General features: G+C 43.6%; 2 protein-coding genes across 2 annotated transcripts; one reads left to right on the top strand and one right to left on the bottom strand.

Annotated features, from left to right (window-relative positions):
- Window positions 1–2,665: 2,665 nt before the first annotated feature.
- LOC101733065 lies at window positions 2,666–5,195 on the top strand. Its single transcript, XM_012962195.2, has 2 exons — window positions 2,666–2,768; window positions 4,278–5,195. Exon 2 carries the CDS (start codon window positions 4,283–4,285, stop codon window positions 4,931–4,933), a length of 651 nt encoding a protein of 216 aa, XP_012817649.1. The 5' UTR covers window positions 2,666–2,768; window positions 4,278–4,282; the 3' UTR covers window positions 4,934–5,195.
- Window positions 5,196–16,294: 11,099 nt separating this feature from the next.
- Window positions 16,295–18,831, bottom strand: fshb (follicle stimulating hormone subunit beta). Its single transcript, XM_018093295.2, has 2 exons — window positions 18,552–18,831; window positions 16,295–17,023 (listed from the first exon to the last, which is right to left on the bottom strand). The coding sequence occupies exons 1-2, from the start codon at window positions 18,708–18,710 to the stop codon at window positions 16,778–16,780; spliced, it is 405 nt and encodes a 134-aa protein (XP_017948784.1). The 5' UTR covers window positions 18,711–18,831; the 3' UTR covers window positions 16,295–16,777.
- Between the last annotated feature and the right edge of the window lie 648 nt (window positions 18,832–19,479).

Consider the following 19,479-nt stretch of genomic DNA (forward strand, 5'->3'; position numbering starts at 1 on the left):
CCACCACCCGGTGCACTCAGTCAACCAATGAGTTAATAGTTAGCTTACCCTAGGGGACCCTGTTAGCTTAGCATGGGACCCTATGAATACTGCTGGTGTCCCTTTCCTTAATTACCCCCCTTGAAACCAGCACATTGGGTTCATATTACAGAAGTCAAACCACCCTACTCTCCGCTTGCAGCCTTTTCCCATTCATATGAATTGTAAAATCTATGGGGGCAGTCCCAGAGGGATGCTGGTATAAACCCGGACAAAAGGGTGTGTGTGATGAAATTGTGTGATGATGTCAGCAGCTTGCATGATGATGTCGGTGGCACGCGGCGCCAACATCATCACCCAATGTTGCCTGATGTCAGAGGCGGAGTTATTGCGTCCTCAATTTCGAGAATTTTTGAGAATGTTGAAAATGGGGCAGAAAGTTTTGACCCATATGGCACCTTGAAAAACTGGGTTGTCCAGGTCAAAACCAGACAGGTGGCAACCGTAACTTTACTGCATATTCTATAACTATATATATATATATATATCATAAATGTGCTTTGTTTTCTACTGTAAATAGAAGTGTAAATCGGCTGCGGCACTTTCCCCGGACGCTGTGCGCACGAGAGTATTTGTGCCGCGTCTCCATACAAATTAGTCCAAGTAATTAACTGTCAATCTGTCCAGTGATTAACCTTTAGCAGCAGATTAATGTTTGCGCGTCTGTCATTAACGACACGGAAAGTGGCTGGAAAGTCGTTTAGTTGCCCGGGCGCTGTCAGAACTCACAGCCTCTCGTTATGGAGGGGAGACTGGAAAGAATTTATGCCCTCGCTCCGTGCTGGAATGCCTTTCGCTTGCCGTAGGACGGATTAGATTTCTCGCTAACAGTACACTTGGCACCGAGCTACTGTGCTGGCAATAAAATCAAATACTTTGTCCATGGAATCTAAACTTTATTTATCAGGCCCTCCCTGCTGTTATATAAATTTTTAACTGCGCTCTCTGTCTGTTCCCCCCCTCCAACACTGACTCATTGAGCCCAGTGATAAAATAATCATGGAGTGGGGAAGCATTGAATCAAATAAACAGGGCCCTGGCTGTTGTCCAACGCTGGATACAATGTGCTCGCTGCAGCCACCGCCTTGTAAATCATCCCACGCTAATGACCAACAAACTCAGGCAATGTGTATTGGGGCCCTATCCCCGGGGGCTGCACTATAGACGGCTGGGGGCAAGTCAATTGAATTAGGGAGCTGTAGCCCATAGCAACTGATCAGGGCTACTATAGGGGTAACTTGCCGGTAAATTTGTAACCCCTAGTTGCCACAAAACCCCCTCTCTGCTCCACCAAGCCCTTCCTATTCACCTAATCTGAAAAGGCCCAGATTTTAAATATGAAGAAATGGCCAAGACGGAGACTGAAGAAATAGACAAGAGGTCTGGGTATAGTAAACCCTAACAACCAATCATATGCTTGGTTTTAAACCAGTAACCAGAAAACACATTTGGGGGGGGAAAGTCTTTCCTTGTCCTTTCATTTTTAATAACTCAAACATATATCAAACATAATAGTTAATAAAAGCACAAACTGGGTATATGTGTAAAATGACCTTTCAGAATGATGGCAGTTTGCAGTTGGTCTTATTTATTGTTGTTTAATGTAATATGTAATAAGAGGGACTAAGTTAGCCAAGGAGCAGGAACCCATAGGAACCAATAAGATGTTTGACCAGTAAATTCAACCTGCTGATTGGTTGCTATGAATTATTGCACTTGGGTAAACTTAGTGCCTTTTATTACATAACCCTCTTTGTTCTATAGTTTGGAATAAACCTCTGTACTCTGCTATGGACACACTTACCCTAGCAACCAGGCAGTGGACTGAATGACACAGTAGGGGATGTATAGAAGACGGTCTGTATATAGTCCGTAATAAATCACATCGATTATAAAAAATATATATATCTGCCTGGTATGAGTTAAAGTTACCTCCATGGTTAACTTCCCCTTTAAAATCTGCATCCTACAGTTCACACAAAGAAATGTGATGCGACATATGGTCTGTGAAAATTAATGAACAGAGGGCAGATTTGTTTGCGGCTATGAGTTCAATAAAATAATGATGTGATGCAGCGCCACCTAGTGCCAAGTCTGGGGTATTGGTTATCCATACAGACATTGGGAAAGTATATAGGACAGATAATGATTCCATTCTAGATTGCTACAAGGTACTTGTGTCCACACTTTGCTCTCTTATGAGGGATAGTACAGTTCTACAGTTCCGGAATTACCCTTTGAATGGGACACAGGGAGCCGGAACTGCAAAGGGAAAGAAAGAAGGAGAAATCAGTTTTGCATGCAAGATACGGCCTCATGGCAAGCAAGGGTAAATAGGTGGAATTGATATGTTTTGTTTATAGAATAAATGCTTTGATGGAATTCCTCTGTGCTTGTGTTCAGGAGAGAGCGAATAGCAAGGCCCCATGGAATTTATTTTTCAAAGACTTCAAGTGCCGACATCAAAGAAAAGAGCGAAGGCAAAAATAGCAGGAGATATAATGACTTCCATTTGCCGGCCCAAGGAGCTGCCACTGTGAATACATCTGTTTTCGAAGAGTGTAGTTTTTGCTCTATTTTACTGTAACTGCTTAATAATTTTTGTATTTTATTCTGTACAGGGATCCTTCATCTGCAGAGGCATAATGACATATTCTGTATAGAGTTCAATAAAACACTGCCCCTCCAGTCCAAACAACCTAACGACCATTCACCTGATAATCTAACTGGTAAGTATGATCAGCAACCAGGGTGGCCATCCCGCTGGTTTTTCAGCCTATCTGCTAAATCACCAACTAAAGGTGGAACTGGAAGGACTGGCATTGTAATTACCATTGAATTTGTAATTCCCCAAAGTTCACTTGCCTTTGGCCTAATTTCACCCACAACTTGCCATTAAATAGTAATGGATCCTTCCCAATCCCCTGATCTATCTATTCCAACCCCCCTGCTGTTAGCTTCCCGTCCCTGTGGCATTATTACTGCCTCCCCCTTCCCTAGTGTCCAGCATGGAAGGTGGCAATCCTATAAGTAACTAAATGAATCACCCAGAGAGTTTTGCCACCCAAGCCAATACTATCTTGCCTGATGCCCTTCCAGCCTGCCCCCTACATTCTCACAATCTAGCCCTCCCCATCTTCATCATGGCCTCCAGTAGTCATCCTGCCCCCAGAGCTGTCATTTACTTCTCACTCCTCTGCTGGTGGAGTTGTGGTGTCCTGGGAACTGCCCCCACCTATTTGACTTCATTCTAGGAAGGTGCTTTCCCTAAGATCCAGTCTGGAATCAACCAGTGATCCATTCTTGTAAGCAATTGAAGTGCCAAAGGAAGTCACACCACCACTAAGAAATATCATACAGTGTGTCCCACCTCTTCTCCATGAATGATCTTTTTTTTCTCTGTAGTGGTTCTGGGGATAGGAACTACCTGCCACTCAGAGCTGAGCACTGGAATCTGTTCAATAGATATTTGAAGCACAATAACATACCTTCATGCCTTCAAATTCTCCATCAGGAATGGAGTGGAGTTAGAGTGGGTGATGTCCGTGCTTTGGTTAGTTAAGGCCTGCGGGTATGGCCAATAATAATCCAGGTTTTAATTTGAGAACACTGAGAGCTTTCATGTTCATCACTATTGCCTTTTTCAGTTTTTAGTTTATTATTGGAGATCAGGGTCATTCTTATTCTTGAGGTGGAAGAGCCTGGATGCCCTACAGCAGTGTTCCCCAACCAGTGGCTCGGGGGCAACATGTTGCTCACCAACCCCTTGGATGTTGCTCCAAGGGGCCTCAAAGTAGGTGCTTAGTTTTTGAATTCCTGGTGTGGAGGCAAGTTTTGGTTGCATAAAACCCAGTGTAAAGCCAAATGGAGCCTTCTGTCTGGCTGCCAGTCTACATAGTGGCTACCAAATAGCCTATTATAGCTCTTATTTGCACCCCCAGGAACTTTTGCCATGCTTGTGTTGCTCCCCAACACTTTTTCCATTTGAATGTGGCTCATTGGTATAAAAGGTTGGGGACCCCTGTCCTACAGCCTGGCTGAACATGCTTCCTGTGATGCTAGTTCCTTGCGCTGTCTTTTGGCCTTCTGGAGTGCAAATGTGGCAATGGAAGAACTCTACAGGAGGTCCATCGTGACGCAACACCCTTGTAGTCCACACCTTATATTGTATAATGTTCTCATGTAGAGATATTTCTTTTTCTATCACTCCAGTTAATGACTCATTTTATATTTTTTAGAAACCATGTCTTGGAAACACCAGTGGGATTACCACGAGGCCCAAACCAGCATCATAGAAAGACTCCACAAAGAGTGGACCCCGCCAGCTGCGCCTTGCGCCACACCTAGTACTAGTTTGGCCACAAAACGAAATGGGACACTGGTGCCAAATTGTGAGGAAGAAAAGTCAAAGCCCAAAAAGCTAAAGTGCGATAAAGTGCAACAGATGAGGCGATGCTACACGTACAACTTGCAAATGAACGAGTCACACATATTTCTGTCACAGAAGAGTTGCCAAGATGTCAGGATGCATGAACTAAAGGCAAAGTTGACCCAAGTCAGACTCCAGAAGAACAACGCTCTGTCCAACAGTGGAGTGAAAAGAGAGATCATTAAACCTTCTGAGCTACACTACACAGTTTTCCAATACTCAGGGCCTGATAGGTCCCACTCTGGAACAACCCTGGTTTTTAAGAGAGCATATCCACAGAAGGCACATTTGATGTCCTCAGCCCATAGCAATAGGCTAAAGGACTCACCAAAACCTTTTCACCTAGAACTGCCACAGTGTCACTTGAGAGTTGGCAATGTGGTGCCAAGGCAGCAAGCCAAGATTCTCCAACAGCAGCAGGTGAAACAAAATGGCCACGCTGCTGTTAACATCATTGGACTGTGAATGGTAAAACCTGATATGACTTGTATATCCAAAAGTGCAGAGAAAACAGGACTTCCCCCATCTATAGACAAGGCCACAAGCTTGCGCGAAACTTCACCCTAATTAACCATCAAGCTGAAGTTTCAGGAGTATCTATGAGTTAAATAGGCATTTACCCCAAATCTCAGCCTAAGTGTCCTTCAGGCTGGGGGCCGATAGACAGCCATTTGCACAGGTTGGTAAGTACTGGATTAAGGGAATTAAAAAAGTGCAACCAACTTTGTGAAGGAAAAACTGGAACGCAAGATTTCACCCATCAAACTTGAACTCTATGGGTGTTCACCCCAAATCTCAGCCATCAAGTATCCTTCAGGCTGCGGGTCCAATAGACAGCCAGTCGGGCACAGGTTGGTAAGTACTGGATTAAGGGAATTAAAAAAGTGGGCAACCAAACTTTCTGAGGCCTTTGAAGGCCAACTGAACACAAGATTTCACTCATCAAACTGAACTTCCAGGAGTATCTATGGGCGTTCACCCCAAATCTCAGCCCAAGTGTCCTTCAGGCTTGGGGCCGATAGACAGCCAGTAGCACAGGTTGGTAAATACTGGATTAAGGGAATTAAAAAAAGTGCAACCAATTTTCTGAAGGCCAACTGAATGCAAGATTTCACCCATCAAACTGAACTTCCATGAGTATCCATGGGCGTTCATCCCCAAATCTCAGCCTAAGCGTCCTTCAGGCTGGGGGCCGATAGACAGCCATTTGCACAGGTTGGTAAGTACTGGATTAAGGGAATTAAAAAAGTGCAACCAACTTTGTGAAGGAAAACTGAACGCAAGATTTCACCCATCAAACTGAACTCTATGGGTGTTCACCCCAAATCTCAGCCAAAGTATCCTTCAGGCTGGGGTCCAATAGACAGCCAGTCGCACAGGTTGGTAAGTACTGGATTAAGGGAATTAAAAAAGTGCAACCAACTTTCTGAAGGCCAACTGAACACAAGATTTCACTCATCAAACTGAACTTCCAGGAGTATCTATGGGCGTTCACCCCAAATCTCAGCCTAAGTGTCCTTCAGGCTTGGGGCCGATAGACAGCCAGTAGCACAGATTGGTAAATACTGGATTAAGTGCAACCAACTTTCTGAAGGCCAAGATTTCACTCATTAAACTGAACTTCCATAAGTATCAATGGGCGTTCACCCCAAATCTCAGCCTAAGTGTCCTTCAGGCTTGGGGCCGATAGACAGGCGGTCCCACAGGTTGGTAACTACGGGATCAGGGGAGTTAAAAAGCTGCAACCAACCTTTTACAGAAAACGGCACATTTTCCAGGTTTCATGTTTATATAACAACTTTTTTTTTTAATATAAGAACTAAATTACGTTTCTGCTGACCAGACACTTTAAGCAAGCAATAACTGGATTGATAAAGGTGGGCCAGACAGATTGAAACCAAATGCAGCAATTGTTCTCAATAAATACAAACAGCAGATGGGAGACAGGAATAGCTGAAGGCTGAATAAGGCAAAGTAACTCTTTTCACCTTGAAAAAAAATCCATATTATAAAAAGAAAACTCTGTTTTCATAAACATGATATGGGGTTCCTAACCTTGAGGAGCTTTGGTGTCACAGACTGGCCTGGCAGGGGATTACAGGCATCTAGGATTCCCCCACCCCTTGCACCAAAGGGGAACCATCGCATCTATTTTAGGCCGTGCTGTGACGATTTTCAAGGCAGTCGGATATGGAGATGTTTGTAGAGAGAATAAAGTTGGTTAAATTACTGGAAGACCTATAGTGTAGTCAAATACAAAAAGACAATTGCAGAAAGACCCTGTGAGTTCTTGACTTGTACTTGACTTGTACCAGCTTGCTCTCTCACTGTTTAAGATGAAGGGTATTTTGGGGAATGGCCTCCCTTCTTTCTCTGGTTGCCCTTCATGGCATAAGGTGCGACAAATCTGTTTTTGATAAAAAGGCAAGAGATTTTTCTCATAGTGGTTCCTAAATATTCTATTACAGAAGTGCAATAACAGGTGTCTAATAAACCTTTACCAACCAAGCAGTTACTACAGCGTATTTATCAGCCTACTGCATTAAAGGTACGTCTCAGTGCCCATGATTGGTTATGTTGTATTTTGCCCCCTTGTGACCATACAGCCACATTTCGAACCTTGGAGCAGTCAAACCTATTGGACTTTCCTGCAATGTTGGTTCATCCAAATCTGCTGATGGAATACCTTCTCAGCTTATGGATAGGGAATGGGGAACTGCATTGACTTGCTCCACTCATTGAAGTCATTGGCCCATAGATATATAACACTGCCATTTATCCATCTCTGTGGATAGCCATGTTACATAATATCTATCCATTGACCCCATAGGCTAATCATTTAAAAAGCTGGAATGTGTATGGCCACCTTAGATACTATCAGCCCCAATTTACTAGCAGCACAATTTATACATCTTTTCCTATCTCTGCCCATTTCTCTACTGCTTTAAAACTAGGTAACAGTTTGATTCACCTTTCAAAACCCAAAGTGGTTCTAGGTATCGCTTGGGTAAATCGGAAAAGTTTCTGGGATATTTTATTCCAATGTTGCATGGCCAAAAGGAGGTGGTAGAGAGATCCCCTTTATTATTTCAGGCTAGTAATTGATCAAAAAGTGGGAAATTGTTGCTCTGTTTGCTGCATTATAAAGGTTGCCAACAGTTATGGACTCCACCATTCAAGGTATTCAGTTTCCAAATTACCTATTGGCCACTCTATCCCATCTACTGTTGCCGAATGTTTTGTGACATATTTTATGGGTGGGTATATACTGTAGGCAATAGAAATGAGACAGTGTAACCCTTTGTGTTACTCTGGAAGCCCAGAAGGTGTGAGATTTGGGTTTCTGAATGATCATGAAACTATAACAGTAATACATCGAGTAATATAGTCCGAATCTTGGACTTAGAAAGGGTTGAAGCTTAAAAGAAGGGCAAGAAGTTTGGGTAGAGCTACCTCGGCCAAGACATGCTATGTACAGTCAAGGCTGATAAACATATCCAGTTTTCATAAAATGATATCTGCACGCACCGATAATATCATACGAAACCTTGTTTCATGCGATATTCGGAGTGTGTATGGCGGTTCGAAGAGGCGACTGATATCGCAAAAGGCAGCAGATATCGGTCAACTTGTCAATCGGCCAAGTTAAAAGATTTTGAATGGGCACCATTGAAGGTGCCCGAGCAAAATCTATGCTCAGGGTTGAATCGGCAGAAAGAGGTCGAAATTCTATTGTTTCTACCTCCCTATCTGACGATTCAGCCCTCAACGTCTGTGGAGGGTGGGAACGATCTTTCATGTGACCAATGGTCGCACAAAAGATCGAAGTTTCTATGTGTATGGCTATCTTAAGGAATAGGATCTCAGCTGGGATCCCTGGTCTGAACATTCTGCTATAATGATTTATAGTTTCTTGGCCAAGAATGGCCCATCTACTGTACTAAACATCGGTCAAAGCACAAACACAACTTTGTACTCTTTAATATTCTTTCAATTACCCATTAGGGGGTTACATTTTTAATTACATGGGTTTTTTGAGAAAAAAAGTAAATGCAATATGGATGAGAGACTTTCTCTCGTGAGTTCCATGACTCTCCTATAAGTTGGAGGACACTAAGCAGGTGACACCTCATATCCATGTGCATTGAAGTACACATTGCTTCTGATAATATAAGTGTGATACCACCTGGAACAGAATATTACTGAACTCTGACAGTGCTGACATCACAGCTATGACCTGTTCCGCCCCTCTTTTTGTTTGATACGGGGCAAATTTATGATAGTTGCCCATAAAAAAGAGCCAAAGGTTCAGATCTACAAATCACCACTTTTCAAACCATTTATAGAAACACAGAAAATGATTTCTGCTAATTTAGCAAGTCCCCCCAAACCCTGCATTATGGTGAAAGTAATACAATACTTGTCCTTTTTTACTGAATCAGTGGGGCATCATAGTTCAGCGCTGCTGTAATACTTGAACAGCGGCAGAAAACAAATGAAAGTGATTGATCAAGGCAGTTAAATCAGTTCTGATGAAAAAATTTTCTAAAAAAAGGCTTTGATAAATGTGGCATGTTTTTTAAAATAACCCCCCCCCCCCATCCTTTACGCTAGTGTCATTCAATCCACTCCCTCACCTGGACTTGAAGTCCCCCTGAGTACCAGAGGATCTGTGCCTGGCCCATCTCGTCTCATGAAACAAGCGAGTGCAGCCAATGAGGAGATAGGCCATGGGCAGGGATAAGGTGGCCATACACATGCCGGTTTTAGCTGCCGATATCAGTCCATTAGACCAATTCGGCAGCTTATCTGGGCATCAACGATGGGCCTCCCTGACTGACATCTGGCCTGAAACCAGCCAGATCTCGATCGGGAAGGTTTGATTTTTACATCGGTTCGGGGACCACATGGGCTCGTTGATGTGGTTCCCGAACCGACGGTGCCAATGCTCAACTTTTTAATTTGATCGTTTGGCCCTGTATCTCCATAGGTGGGCATATCGGGAGAAGATCTGCTCAGTTGGCGAGGTCTTACAGTGTATGGACACCTTTACTTTCTGGACTATGCTCTAGTCTGTGGGGGAAGGGGCCAGTGGGGGGAGGTTTGCAGCAGACGGTAGGAATTGTCCCAACCTGCAGGGAGACAGGTGGGTGATGCACTAAATCTCTAGCATTCAGGGTCCTTCCCTTAAACATGGAAACAGGTGAGGAAGGGATTGAATGACACCTCCAACTTTAAGGTGACCATACACGTTAAGATCCACTCGCTTGGCGAGGTCGCCAAGCGAGTGAGTCTTTTCCCGATATCCCCACCTACGGGTGGGCGATATTGGGTGAATTAAGGCTAATTTTGTTCCCCTACATCAGGGGGCTCAAACTCAATTTACCTGGGGGCCGCAAGAGGCAAAGTCAGGATGAGGCTGGGCCGCATAAGGGATTTCACAAAAAACTGGCTTTCAAGGGATAATGCAAGGCACGGCGGGCGGGAGCTGCTGATTGCGGAAATTACGTTATGCCATCATAACAGTTATTATGGGAAGACGTTCTGTGTGCACAATTAGCTCCTTAGCAGCTAATTGTGCACACAGAACGTCTTCCCATAATAACTGTTATGATGGCATAACGTCATTTCCGCAATCAGCAGCTCCCGCCCGCCACGCCTTGCATTATCCCTTGAATCGCAATAAAAATCGCGATCCATTCATTGCTTTTGAGAAGGCGTTGGTGCGGGCCACAAAATACAGTACCGAGGGCCGCAAATGGCCCGTGGGCCGCGAGTTTGAGACCCCTGCCCTACATGGACCGATAAGCTGCCAAATCTGTCTAAGGGACCGATATCGGCAGCTACAATTGGCCCGTATATGGCCACCTTAAGAGGGGGCAATGGTCCCTGGGAGTCAGAGACAGATCTTAATGGTTCCCTTTAAAGGCATGTCTGTGTAAAAACCAAATATATGTTTATTTTTGGCACTTCAGATATTGTTTATGCACCTTTTTGCACGCCCAACTGAATGAGCTCACATCACAAATGGGGGAATTTTTTTCCCTTTACTTGCTGGAGAGCGTCGGGATCCCCCAGCTCAAATTTTCATAAATTTGCCTCGTAAATATATGATACCTTGGCCAGAAACCTTATGTACAATATATATTAAATATGAATATATTGAATTAATTTAAAAAAAGGTAAATGACAGGCTGCGTAAGTGAATAACGAGTCTGTAACACGAATGTGATGGGAGTCTTGTTTAGTCTGCTTGCTCCGACCCTGACGGAAATGTCACAGAACATAGTGATATTGAATTGCAGACATAATAATCCAGGTTGGTTTAATATGTGCACCTCCTCTGTACTTGCCCTTAATCTCTTTTAATTATGTTAAAAATGTCAGGTTCCGTGTTATTCAGACTGTTGCAAAACGGGGATCCCCTGTTTCATAGTCACTTTAATTATCTAGAAAACAATGTGTTGCATATGCTACCGGGGGGCGCGGGAGGGAGCAGAAATAAGGAAGATTTTTAATGTAATTTCCCAAATTTTCTAGATTTGCCTTTTTTGCTTTGTTTGGGCGCCCCAAGGATTTCTTCTCCGATAGACTTGGATGTTCACAAGAAGGTGAATCGACTTGGGGCAAACACAACTCCACGTCCAAAGAAGTGGTGACCCCCATGGAGTGCTTGAATCTTGGGTTTGATTCCAACCAAAGCCCCATAAATGTGTCTCTTGTAGGTTCTTCTCATGATGGGAAACTGTTATTGGTAGAACCAAGGCAGAAGGGAGACACGGACCCAGAATTTCAGTTTAAAGCTCAGTCTTCTCACGGCTCTTTATTAATATAGCAGGTTTTACCCACATAGTGAAGGAAATGCTGTCACTTTCAAAGAAAATAAAATGAAGTTGGACCCTCACTCTTCTGGGGTCTGACTGGGATAGTTACATAGTTACATAGGGTTGAAAAAAGACCAGAGTCCATCAAGTTCAACCCATCCAAGTAAACCCAGCACACCCAACCCACACCTACCAATCTATACCCCACCCAAAACACCACAAGTTATACAATTACCTTCACATCTCCCCATTCACTACACTTCTCTCTCTCTTCCTAGCGCACAAAGAGGGACAACCAGTGCCCTCCACTGGGAACAGCCAGCCCCCCAGTTATTGGGGGAAACCCCTGTTTGACCTACTGCCTGCCCTAACCCTAGCTACCACCTAATTACTAGACGGAAGGGACGATTAACCCTATCTCAAATAGGCAAATCTTTGCAGCCCAAAAAATATACCTTAAACCTACATATTTTTGTATAATTCCAGGCAGCCCTTTCACATTATATAAGCATGGGATTTGTACCCAGTGGGCCCTTAACTCCCCAGCCCCTCACTTAAAACTGCTGATGGCTTTGAAATGCTTAGGAGTGTTCTTTCTACTTAACACTTGGTTCTGAGTTTGCCCCAGGTTTAATAACCCATAGCAGCCAATCATCAAGTTGCATTTATTTGTACCTTTACCTTTAAAGTAAACATTGTTGTGGGGCCCCTAAGGGACAATGTTTATGACTATGAAAGATATGCAGTAGTGAGGGAGATTTCATTTCATTTCATTCTTGTGCTCTGCGTGATAGGTAAGATGGATATTCTAACTAACTTTTCAACTTTGGTGTTTATGTGACATAAAGTCATGTGATTTTAAGGATTTGGATTTGGTTCGGCCAGGCATGTGGATTCAGTCAAATCCAAATCCTTCTGAAAAATGGATGAATCTTGCCCGAACTGAATCCTGAATTTGGTGCATCCTTATTTAAAAGCTGGATATACTGAAAGTATACTGAGTGTGAGACATGAAACGCGTCAAGCATGTTTTAATCAGTTGACAGAATAGTAGAATAGTAGCATGTGCCATTGGGTAATCCTAAATAGAAAACTGCCATTTTAAGAATTAAGGGCCGCCCCCTGGGATCATAGGTTTCATATGGGACATAACTGCTCAGTTAGTTTGTAAGCAGTTTGGCAGATTCAAATGCAAATTAACTGAACAGTTATGTCCCGTATGCCCCCCCCCTCAAGTCACTGATTGGTTACTGACTGCTTAGGGCTCTGGCACACGGGGAGATTAGTCGCCTGCGACAAAACTCCCTGTTCCCGGGCGACTAATCTCCCCTTCACTGAAATCGCGCAAGTTGCCTCGAGAGGAATCCGGAGATTGCCCGAGACACGGGAGATTTGTCGCGGGCGACTAATCTTCCCGTGTGCCAGAGCCCTAATAGCTTAGAGAGCTGTAAAGGAGGAAGTAGTGTTCTGGCTATTATGTTAGACATCTGCTCACTCCAGCCTTTATAGATGACATTTTTGCCTAACTAACTATATTACAAATATTTTTTTATTTTGCACAGTCTGTCTGTTTTACCCAGTTTCATTATTACATTGAACTGTTCCTTTAAAGCCATTGGACTGACGTTTTCTTCCATTAGGCAAAAGTTAATTTAAGCGTTTACAGCCCCTTTAACTAAGAATAACTAAATGTTTATGTTTACTAAGTGCGTGGGATATTTCGGGGGAGGGAAAAGGACAGAATAGAGATCGGGCTGTGAAAAATCCAATCTCGGCTGGAATAGAACGTGGCCGCGGTGATGGAGAGAGGGGAACTGTCCGCGGTGCTGAAACTGATTTATTGCCATGGCGTCCCCTTGTTCTTATTACAGGAGGCTGAGGAGAAGTGGATTCTGTCTGGCTAGAAAGGTTCCAAATTTAATGATGAAATGTCACAGAGCCCAAGTAATATATATATATGAGTATGTGTGTGTTTATCCTGGAACCCGACCAAAAAAAAAGGGCTCTTTTTATTATTCCATACAAATCGCTGGTCTCTGTAAAAGTAGGCTGGAAGCTGAATGTATCCAGATGATGCTCTGATTATGTACCAATAAGTGCTACCTGCTGATTGGTTGCTATGGGTTACTGCTTCTGGGCAAACTTAGTGCCATTTATTACATAACCCCTATGTTTGTCATGGCAGAACTATGGCCTATGAAGATTCTCATTTATCCAGGTCATGATATACAGTATCTAGTAGAATTAAGATAATGGACTTTTGCAGGTACAAGTATGGGACCTGTTTTCCAGAATGCTCAGCAACTGGGGTTTCCCAGATAAGGGGTCTTTCCTTAATGTGGATCTCTATACCTTAAGTCTACTACTTTAAACAGTAACTAAACCCAACAGGATTGTTTTGCCTATAATAAGGATTAATGACATCTCAGTCAAGTACAGGTACTTTTTCATTATTACAGAGAAAAGGGAATCATTTAACCATTAAATAAACCCAATAGGGCTGTTCTGTCCCCCAATAAGGATTAATTATATCTTAGTTGGGATCAAGTACAGGTACTGTTTTATTATTACAGAGAAAAGGGAATCATTTAACCATTAAATAAACCCAATAGGGCTGTTCTGCCCCAATAAGGGGTAATTATATCTTAGTTGGGATCAAGTATAGGTACTGTTTTATTATTACAGAGAAAAGGGAATCATTTAACCATTAAATAAACCCAATAGGGCTGTTCTGCCCCCAATAAGGGGTAATTATATCTTAGTTGGGATCAAGTACAGGTACTTTTTAAAAATGTGAATTATTTGATTAAAATGGAGTCTATTGGAGATGGCCTTCCTGTAATTCGGAGAAGAATGGAAATGGAATGGTGGTTTCTGGATAACGGATCCCATACCTGCAGTTCTGCCTATACTTCCCTTGACTTTACACATGGTATTGTCTATATGAGTGTTGGTGGGGGAAATGTTTGATCCAAAGTGGGCCCTGAACCTAAAATATTTGAAAAACATTTCATTAAGGGGAAATCTTATTAAGGCTGGGAAAACATTAGAAATCCCATCAGCAGATTCAAGTTCTGAGGCTTCTCAGTTGCACTTGCAGGAGGCCCTTATGGTGCCACAGTGCCATAGAGTAGCAGGGCTTATAGTGGGAAGCAGCTGGCAGCAGGGTGGTGACTAGATATTTATATAGCAACAGGGACAGACTGGGGCACCGAGAAAACCCAATGGGCCTTGGCGGCCCAGACCTGATCCTTGCAGGGCACTCCCCTGAGTATGGGGGGGGGGCCGGTGGGGGCCCATTTGGGGGGTACAGGGGCCCCTGAGGCAGCAGCCCTGGTGTGCCCTACACCCCCCAGTTCCAAGCCAGACTAGCAATTTTGGGGCAAAAAAATTAAAAAAGAAAGAAAACCAAACATGACCAAGAATACACCATTTTGAAGCACATTTATTTCAACAGACGCAGTTAGAAAAAGACAAACAAACAATCCACAATACAAATATAACAACAGTTTCCAGTGGAAGGAAAAGAAGATTTATTAGGCAGCCCTTCCATCTGACAGCGACAGGCCGGAACAAATAAATTATAAAAACACAGATACATTGAATCTTTACTATACAGCATTTAGTCGCCGTGTTTTCAGGTTTCAGAGTAAGAAAAACATTTCTCATATATATATTTATCTGTATCCCTCTTGTTTCAGTGATTTAGTCTCTCACATTGCGATACACATTGGAACAGGGAGCATTGATGAAAAAAAGTCTCTCCAGTTTAGAATTTCAGCAGCTGTCTGGTTGCTAGGGTCTAAATTACCCTAGCAACCAGGCAACGGTATGAATGAGAGACCTGGAATTTGAATAAAGAAGGGCCTAAATAGAAAGCTAAGGAGTAAAAAGTAACAATAACATTTTAGCCTCACAGAGCAATAGTGTTTGGCTGTCGGGGTCAGTGACCCCCATTTGAAAGCTGCAAAGAGTTTAAAGAAGATGTAATATTTCTATTCAGTCCCTTTCCTATTCATAAAGCAGTATCTCATTCAAACAAATCCCTGGCAGGTAATTTGGACCCTAGCAACCAGATAACTGCTATATGGAGAGCTGCAGAACAATTACTGAAATAATGGAAAAAAATGAAAACAATAATAATAAAAATGAAGACCAATTGCAAATGATATCAGAATAGATGCAGCTCAATCAGGTGGGATAATGAGTGTGATTTCAGTGCCAGGCAGGAGCTCTGTGCCCCAGTGTGAGCAGGGGCTTTGCGGGTCGGTGTGTCCTGATTGGGTTGCAGGACAGCGGGTCTGGGTCGGGTCTGCCTGACTGTACCAACGCAGGACTTGACTGTATAGCTCCCAAACAGATGGGATGTAATTCCCTATTATAATGTTGGTGTCCTTATCTCTTATTTCGATTGCATATAGACGCACAGGGAATAGGGCTAGTGATGTGAGGGTTGACAAAAAGTTGACCCACTCCCAACCAGCACCAACCAGACCCGGCAAGTTACCTCTATTTATAGACATGCACTGACCCACCTATCTCTGACAACACAAAGAGTGGCATTCCTAGACTGTGCTGGGCCCCCCTGCAAAAAGTTATTTGGAGGGGCCCAGCACACCCCTCATGTCCTCCCCATCTACCCTTCATGTCCCCCCCCACCCGTCATGTCCCCAACCATCTGCACCTATCCCTCATATCCCCATCCATCCCCGCCTACCCCTCATGTCCCCAACCATCCCCGCCTACCCCTCATGACCCCAACCATCCCCGCCTACCCCTCATGTCCCCCCTATCCCCGCCCACCCCTCATGTCCCCCCCATCCCCGCCCACCCCTCATGTCCTCCCCCATCCCCACCCACCCCTCATGTCCCCCCCATCCCCACCCACCCCTCATGTCCCCCCCATCCCCACCCACCCCTCATGTCCCCCCCATCCCCACCCACCCCTCATGTCCCCCCCATCCCCACCCACCCCTCATGTCCCCCCCATCCCCACCCCTCATGTCCCAACTTCCTGCCCACTACCTGGTAGGAGAGTGCTGGGGAGAGGGATTCATTAAATCTATAGTTATGCCACTGGTCACAAAGGGGGCAGAGCGGTTCAGGAACACTCCTGTAAATAGAGGTGAAAGCGGGGCATAGTAAGGTCTTGGGTTCGAGGGGCAGATATAAGAGCTTGGCCGAAACCTGCCTGTAACTCATGGGTCCTGCAGGTTTCAGGCCGACCCCCACATCCCTAGATCGGGCTATGAGAGCATTATAGCATCCTACAATACCTGCAGGAAAGGTCACAATTTGGAGAGTGTGGGTAAGCAGAGGAAACTACCATAGTGGTCTGTCTCAGGTGGTTCCTATACGCTGTATTATGAGCCATGATTTGCTACATTTTTGTCATTGCGACACACTAGTATATGGTATTGCTTATATCATCTGGTGGGATGCCAAGGGCAACTACTAACAAGAATCCATGCACAAACCAACAACATTAATTGGTTCCCAGTTCTTCCTTTTCTTGGCCAAGGGAGCAGTAGGAGGGCCCCAGGCTTCTCACTGTGCAGTCTGTGGTGTGAATATTACAAAGATCACAGTGGCAGTCGATGGCCACAGGGTACGAGTAATAGGGATCGATATTCTCGGCACAGCCCGGCAGTCTCACCGTTTCATAAATGATGTCCGTGTAGGTGCACACGTGCTGGACTTTTCTGATGAGTGGATGCTTCGAAGAAGAGTCCTGCAACCAAAGAAGAGGGGCAGACAATATCATATGGGGGTAGGAATATAGAAAAGATCATTATTAGCAGTTTTAGACTGCACCCTAAAGCCTCCTTACAACTTTAAGTGGCAGATTTATCAACATTCAGATTTTCATGGTTTTTGAGTTCTTTGAAGCAAAAAAAAATGAATTTCCACAAAACCACAAATGTCCGTCATTTATAAAAAGACATGAATTGACACAATGTTAAAATTCAATCAAATAAAAAGGTGGAAAAAAAACTTGTATGCATTGTATTCTACTCATTTTCAATAATTCTACAAACTCAAAAAAATTAGAAAAAAACTAAATAAACTCTAATTTAAAAAATGACAAATTTTTGTCACTCATTAACATTAGAGTTTTTCAATTTTTTTTAATAAATATGGAACATTTGAGTTTTTGAACCCATAAAACATCAATAAATCCCCCCCATAGATTAACTAAGCCCAACAGTCATTAAGCTACAGCAGCCCCTCTATTGTGATACCCCTGGGATTACTCCAGCTGAAGATCTACAGGTTGGACATCATTGATATATAGAGTCAAGGGATTTTCTAAGGCAGAGAGGGGTGTTTTATGTAGGTCAGAGATCCCCAACTTTGTGAGCCACACTCAGATGTAAAAAGGGTTGGTGAACCACATAAGCATGAAAAGTTCTTTGAGGATGCCAAATAGGGGCCGTTACTAGCTATTTGGTAGCCCCATGTGAACTGCTGGCCTTTAGAAGGCTCTGCTTGGGGTAAAACTGTGTCTCTGTTCTTCCAAAACTTGCCTCCAAGCCAGAAACCTTGAGGCCACTGGGAGCAACAACAAAGGGGGTAGTGACCAACATGTTGCTTCTGAGCCACTGGTTGGGGATCACTGATATACTGTAGGTCAGGGATCCCCAACTTTTCTTACTCGTGAGCCACAGTCAAGTGTAAAAAGTCTTGGAGAGCAACACAAGCACCATAAAAGCTCATGGAGGAGCCAAATAAGGGCTGTGATTGGCTATTAGGCAGCCTCTATGCACCCTATCAGCTTACAGGGGCTTTATTTGGTAGGAAATCTTGTTTTTATTCAACCAAAACTTGCCCCCAAGTCAGGAATTCAAAAATAACTACCTGGTTTGGGGGCACTGAGAGCAACATCCAAGGGGTTGGGGAGCAACATGTTGCCCTGAGCCACTGGTTGGGGATCACTACTGTAGGTGGACCATGAGTAACAACAGCAGAGGAGGTAATTTCAGAGCTGCTCAATTTTACACTAGGCTGGATGGGTACTTTATACAGTGCAACTGCTTTAGAGAAGCCACAGATCTCTCATACACTTCATGCCAAGCGTGTGTTAAAGCTCTTGCTAGTGCTACTACTATCTTGTATGTAAAGTGGCCACCAATAGTGCAAACTGATTAGAAAATATTTTGTAGGGCGACAGCCACATACAAAGATATCTCTAGTCATTTTCTGTCTACAAAACCCTCCGGATGTTATCACAGTTAACAGATATTATCACTGAGACTTACCCTTGTTAAGCAGTAGCCTGAGCACCAAGTGGCATTGACAGTGATGCAGGTGTCGCATCCCTCCTTCTCCAACACGATGGTTATGTTAGACAACTCACACGCGCTGCACGGAATCACCTTCCAGCACAGGACGAGCACGTACACAAAAAGCCTCTCCATTCTGCAGATACAAATACTCAAGGAGGGTTCTCTTTATGCACACACTGTATAGTAAGGGAAACATTGCAATAAAATGAATACTCTGTACCTGGGTGGGAACCTTGCAAAGAGAGCAAACTATCAGGGCTAGATTAGGCACAAGGCTCTCTCTCTCCCTACTGGGGGTCCTATCAATAAGTCTATGAGACCCAGGCAAATTAGAAGGATCAGTACATAGAATATTTACTATATGGCTTAATGCTCAAGGTGAATAAGAAAGCACAAAATGTATGTACCTCTGAGATAAAGAAAGACTTGGCAGTGCCAAACAGGGTCTCAAAATATACCCTGTTCATAGTAAGGATATAAGGAAAGATAGGCCCCTCTCACCCAGCACCAGTTAATTTTTCTACAAATAGAAGCCAGTTGTTCTGGGAGTTACTACACATACAAGTGGAAATGCATTTATTCAGCCGGGTGTTTGTGAGTATTAGACTTGAAATGCGGCACTGTATTTATCCTGACGTGTGTTCTGGGGTATTAGACATGGAATTTGGCTCTGTATTTATCATACAATGTGTTCTAGAATATAGTTACATAGTTACATAGTTACATAGTTACATAGGGTTGAAAAAAGACCAGAGTCCATCAAGTTCAACCCATCCAAGTAAACCCAGCACACCCAACCCACACCTACCTATCTATACACTCACATACATAAACTATAAATACAATCACTGTAGATATTAGTATCACAATAGCCTTGGATATTCTGATTGTTCAAAAACTC

Source organism: Xenopus tropicalis, chromosome 4 (assembly GCF_000004195.4).
Source record: "Xenopus tropicalis strain Nigerian chromosome 4, UCB_Xtro_10.0, whole genome shotgun sequence".
NCBI lineage: Eukaryota > Metazoa > Chordata > Amphibia > Anura > Pipidae > Xenopus > Xenopus tropicalis.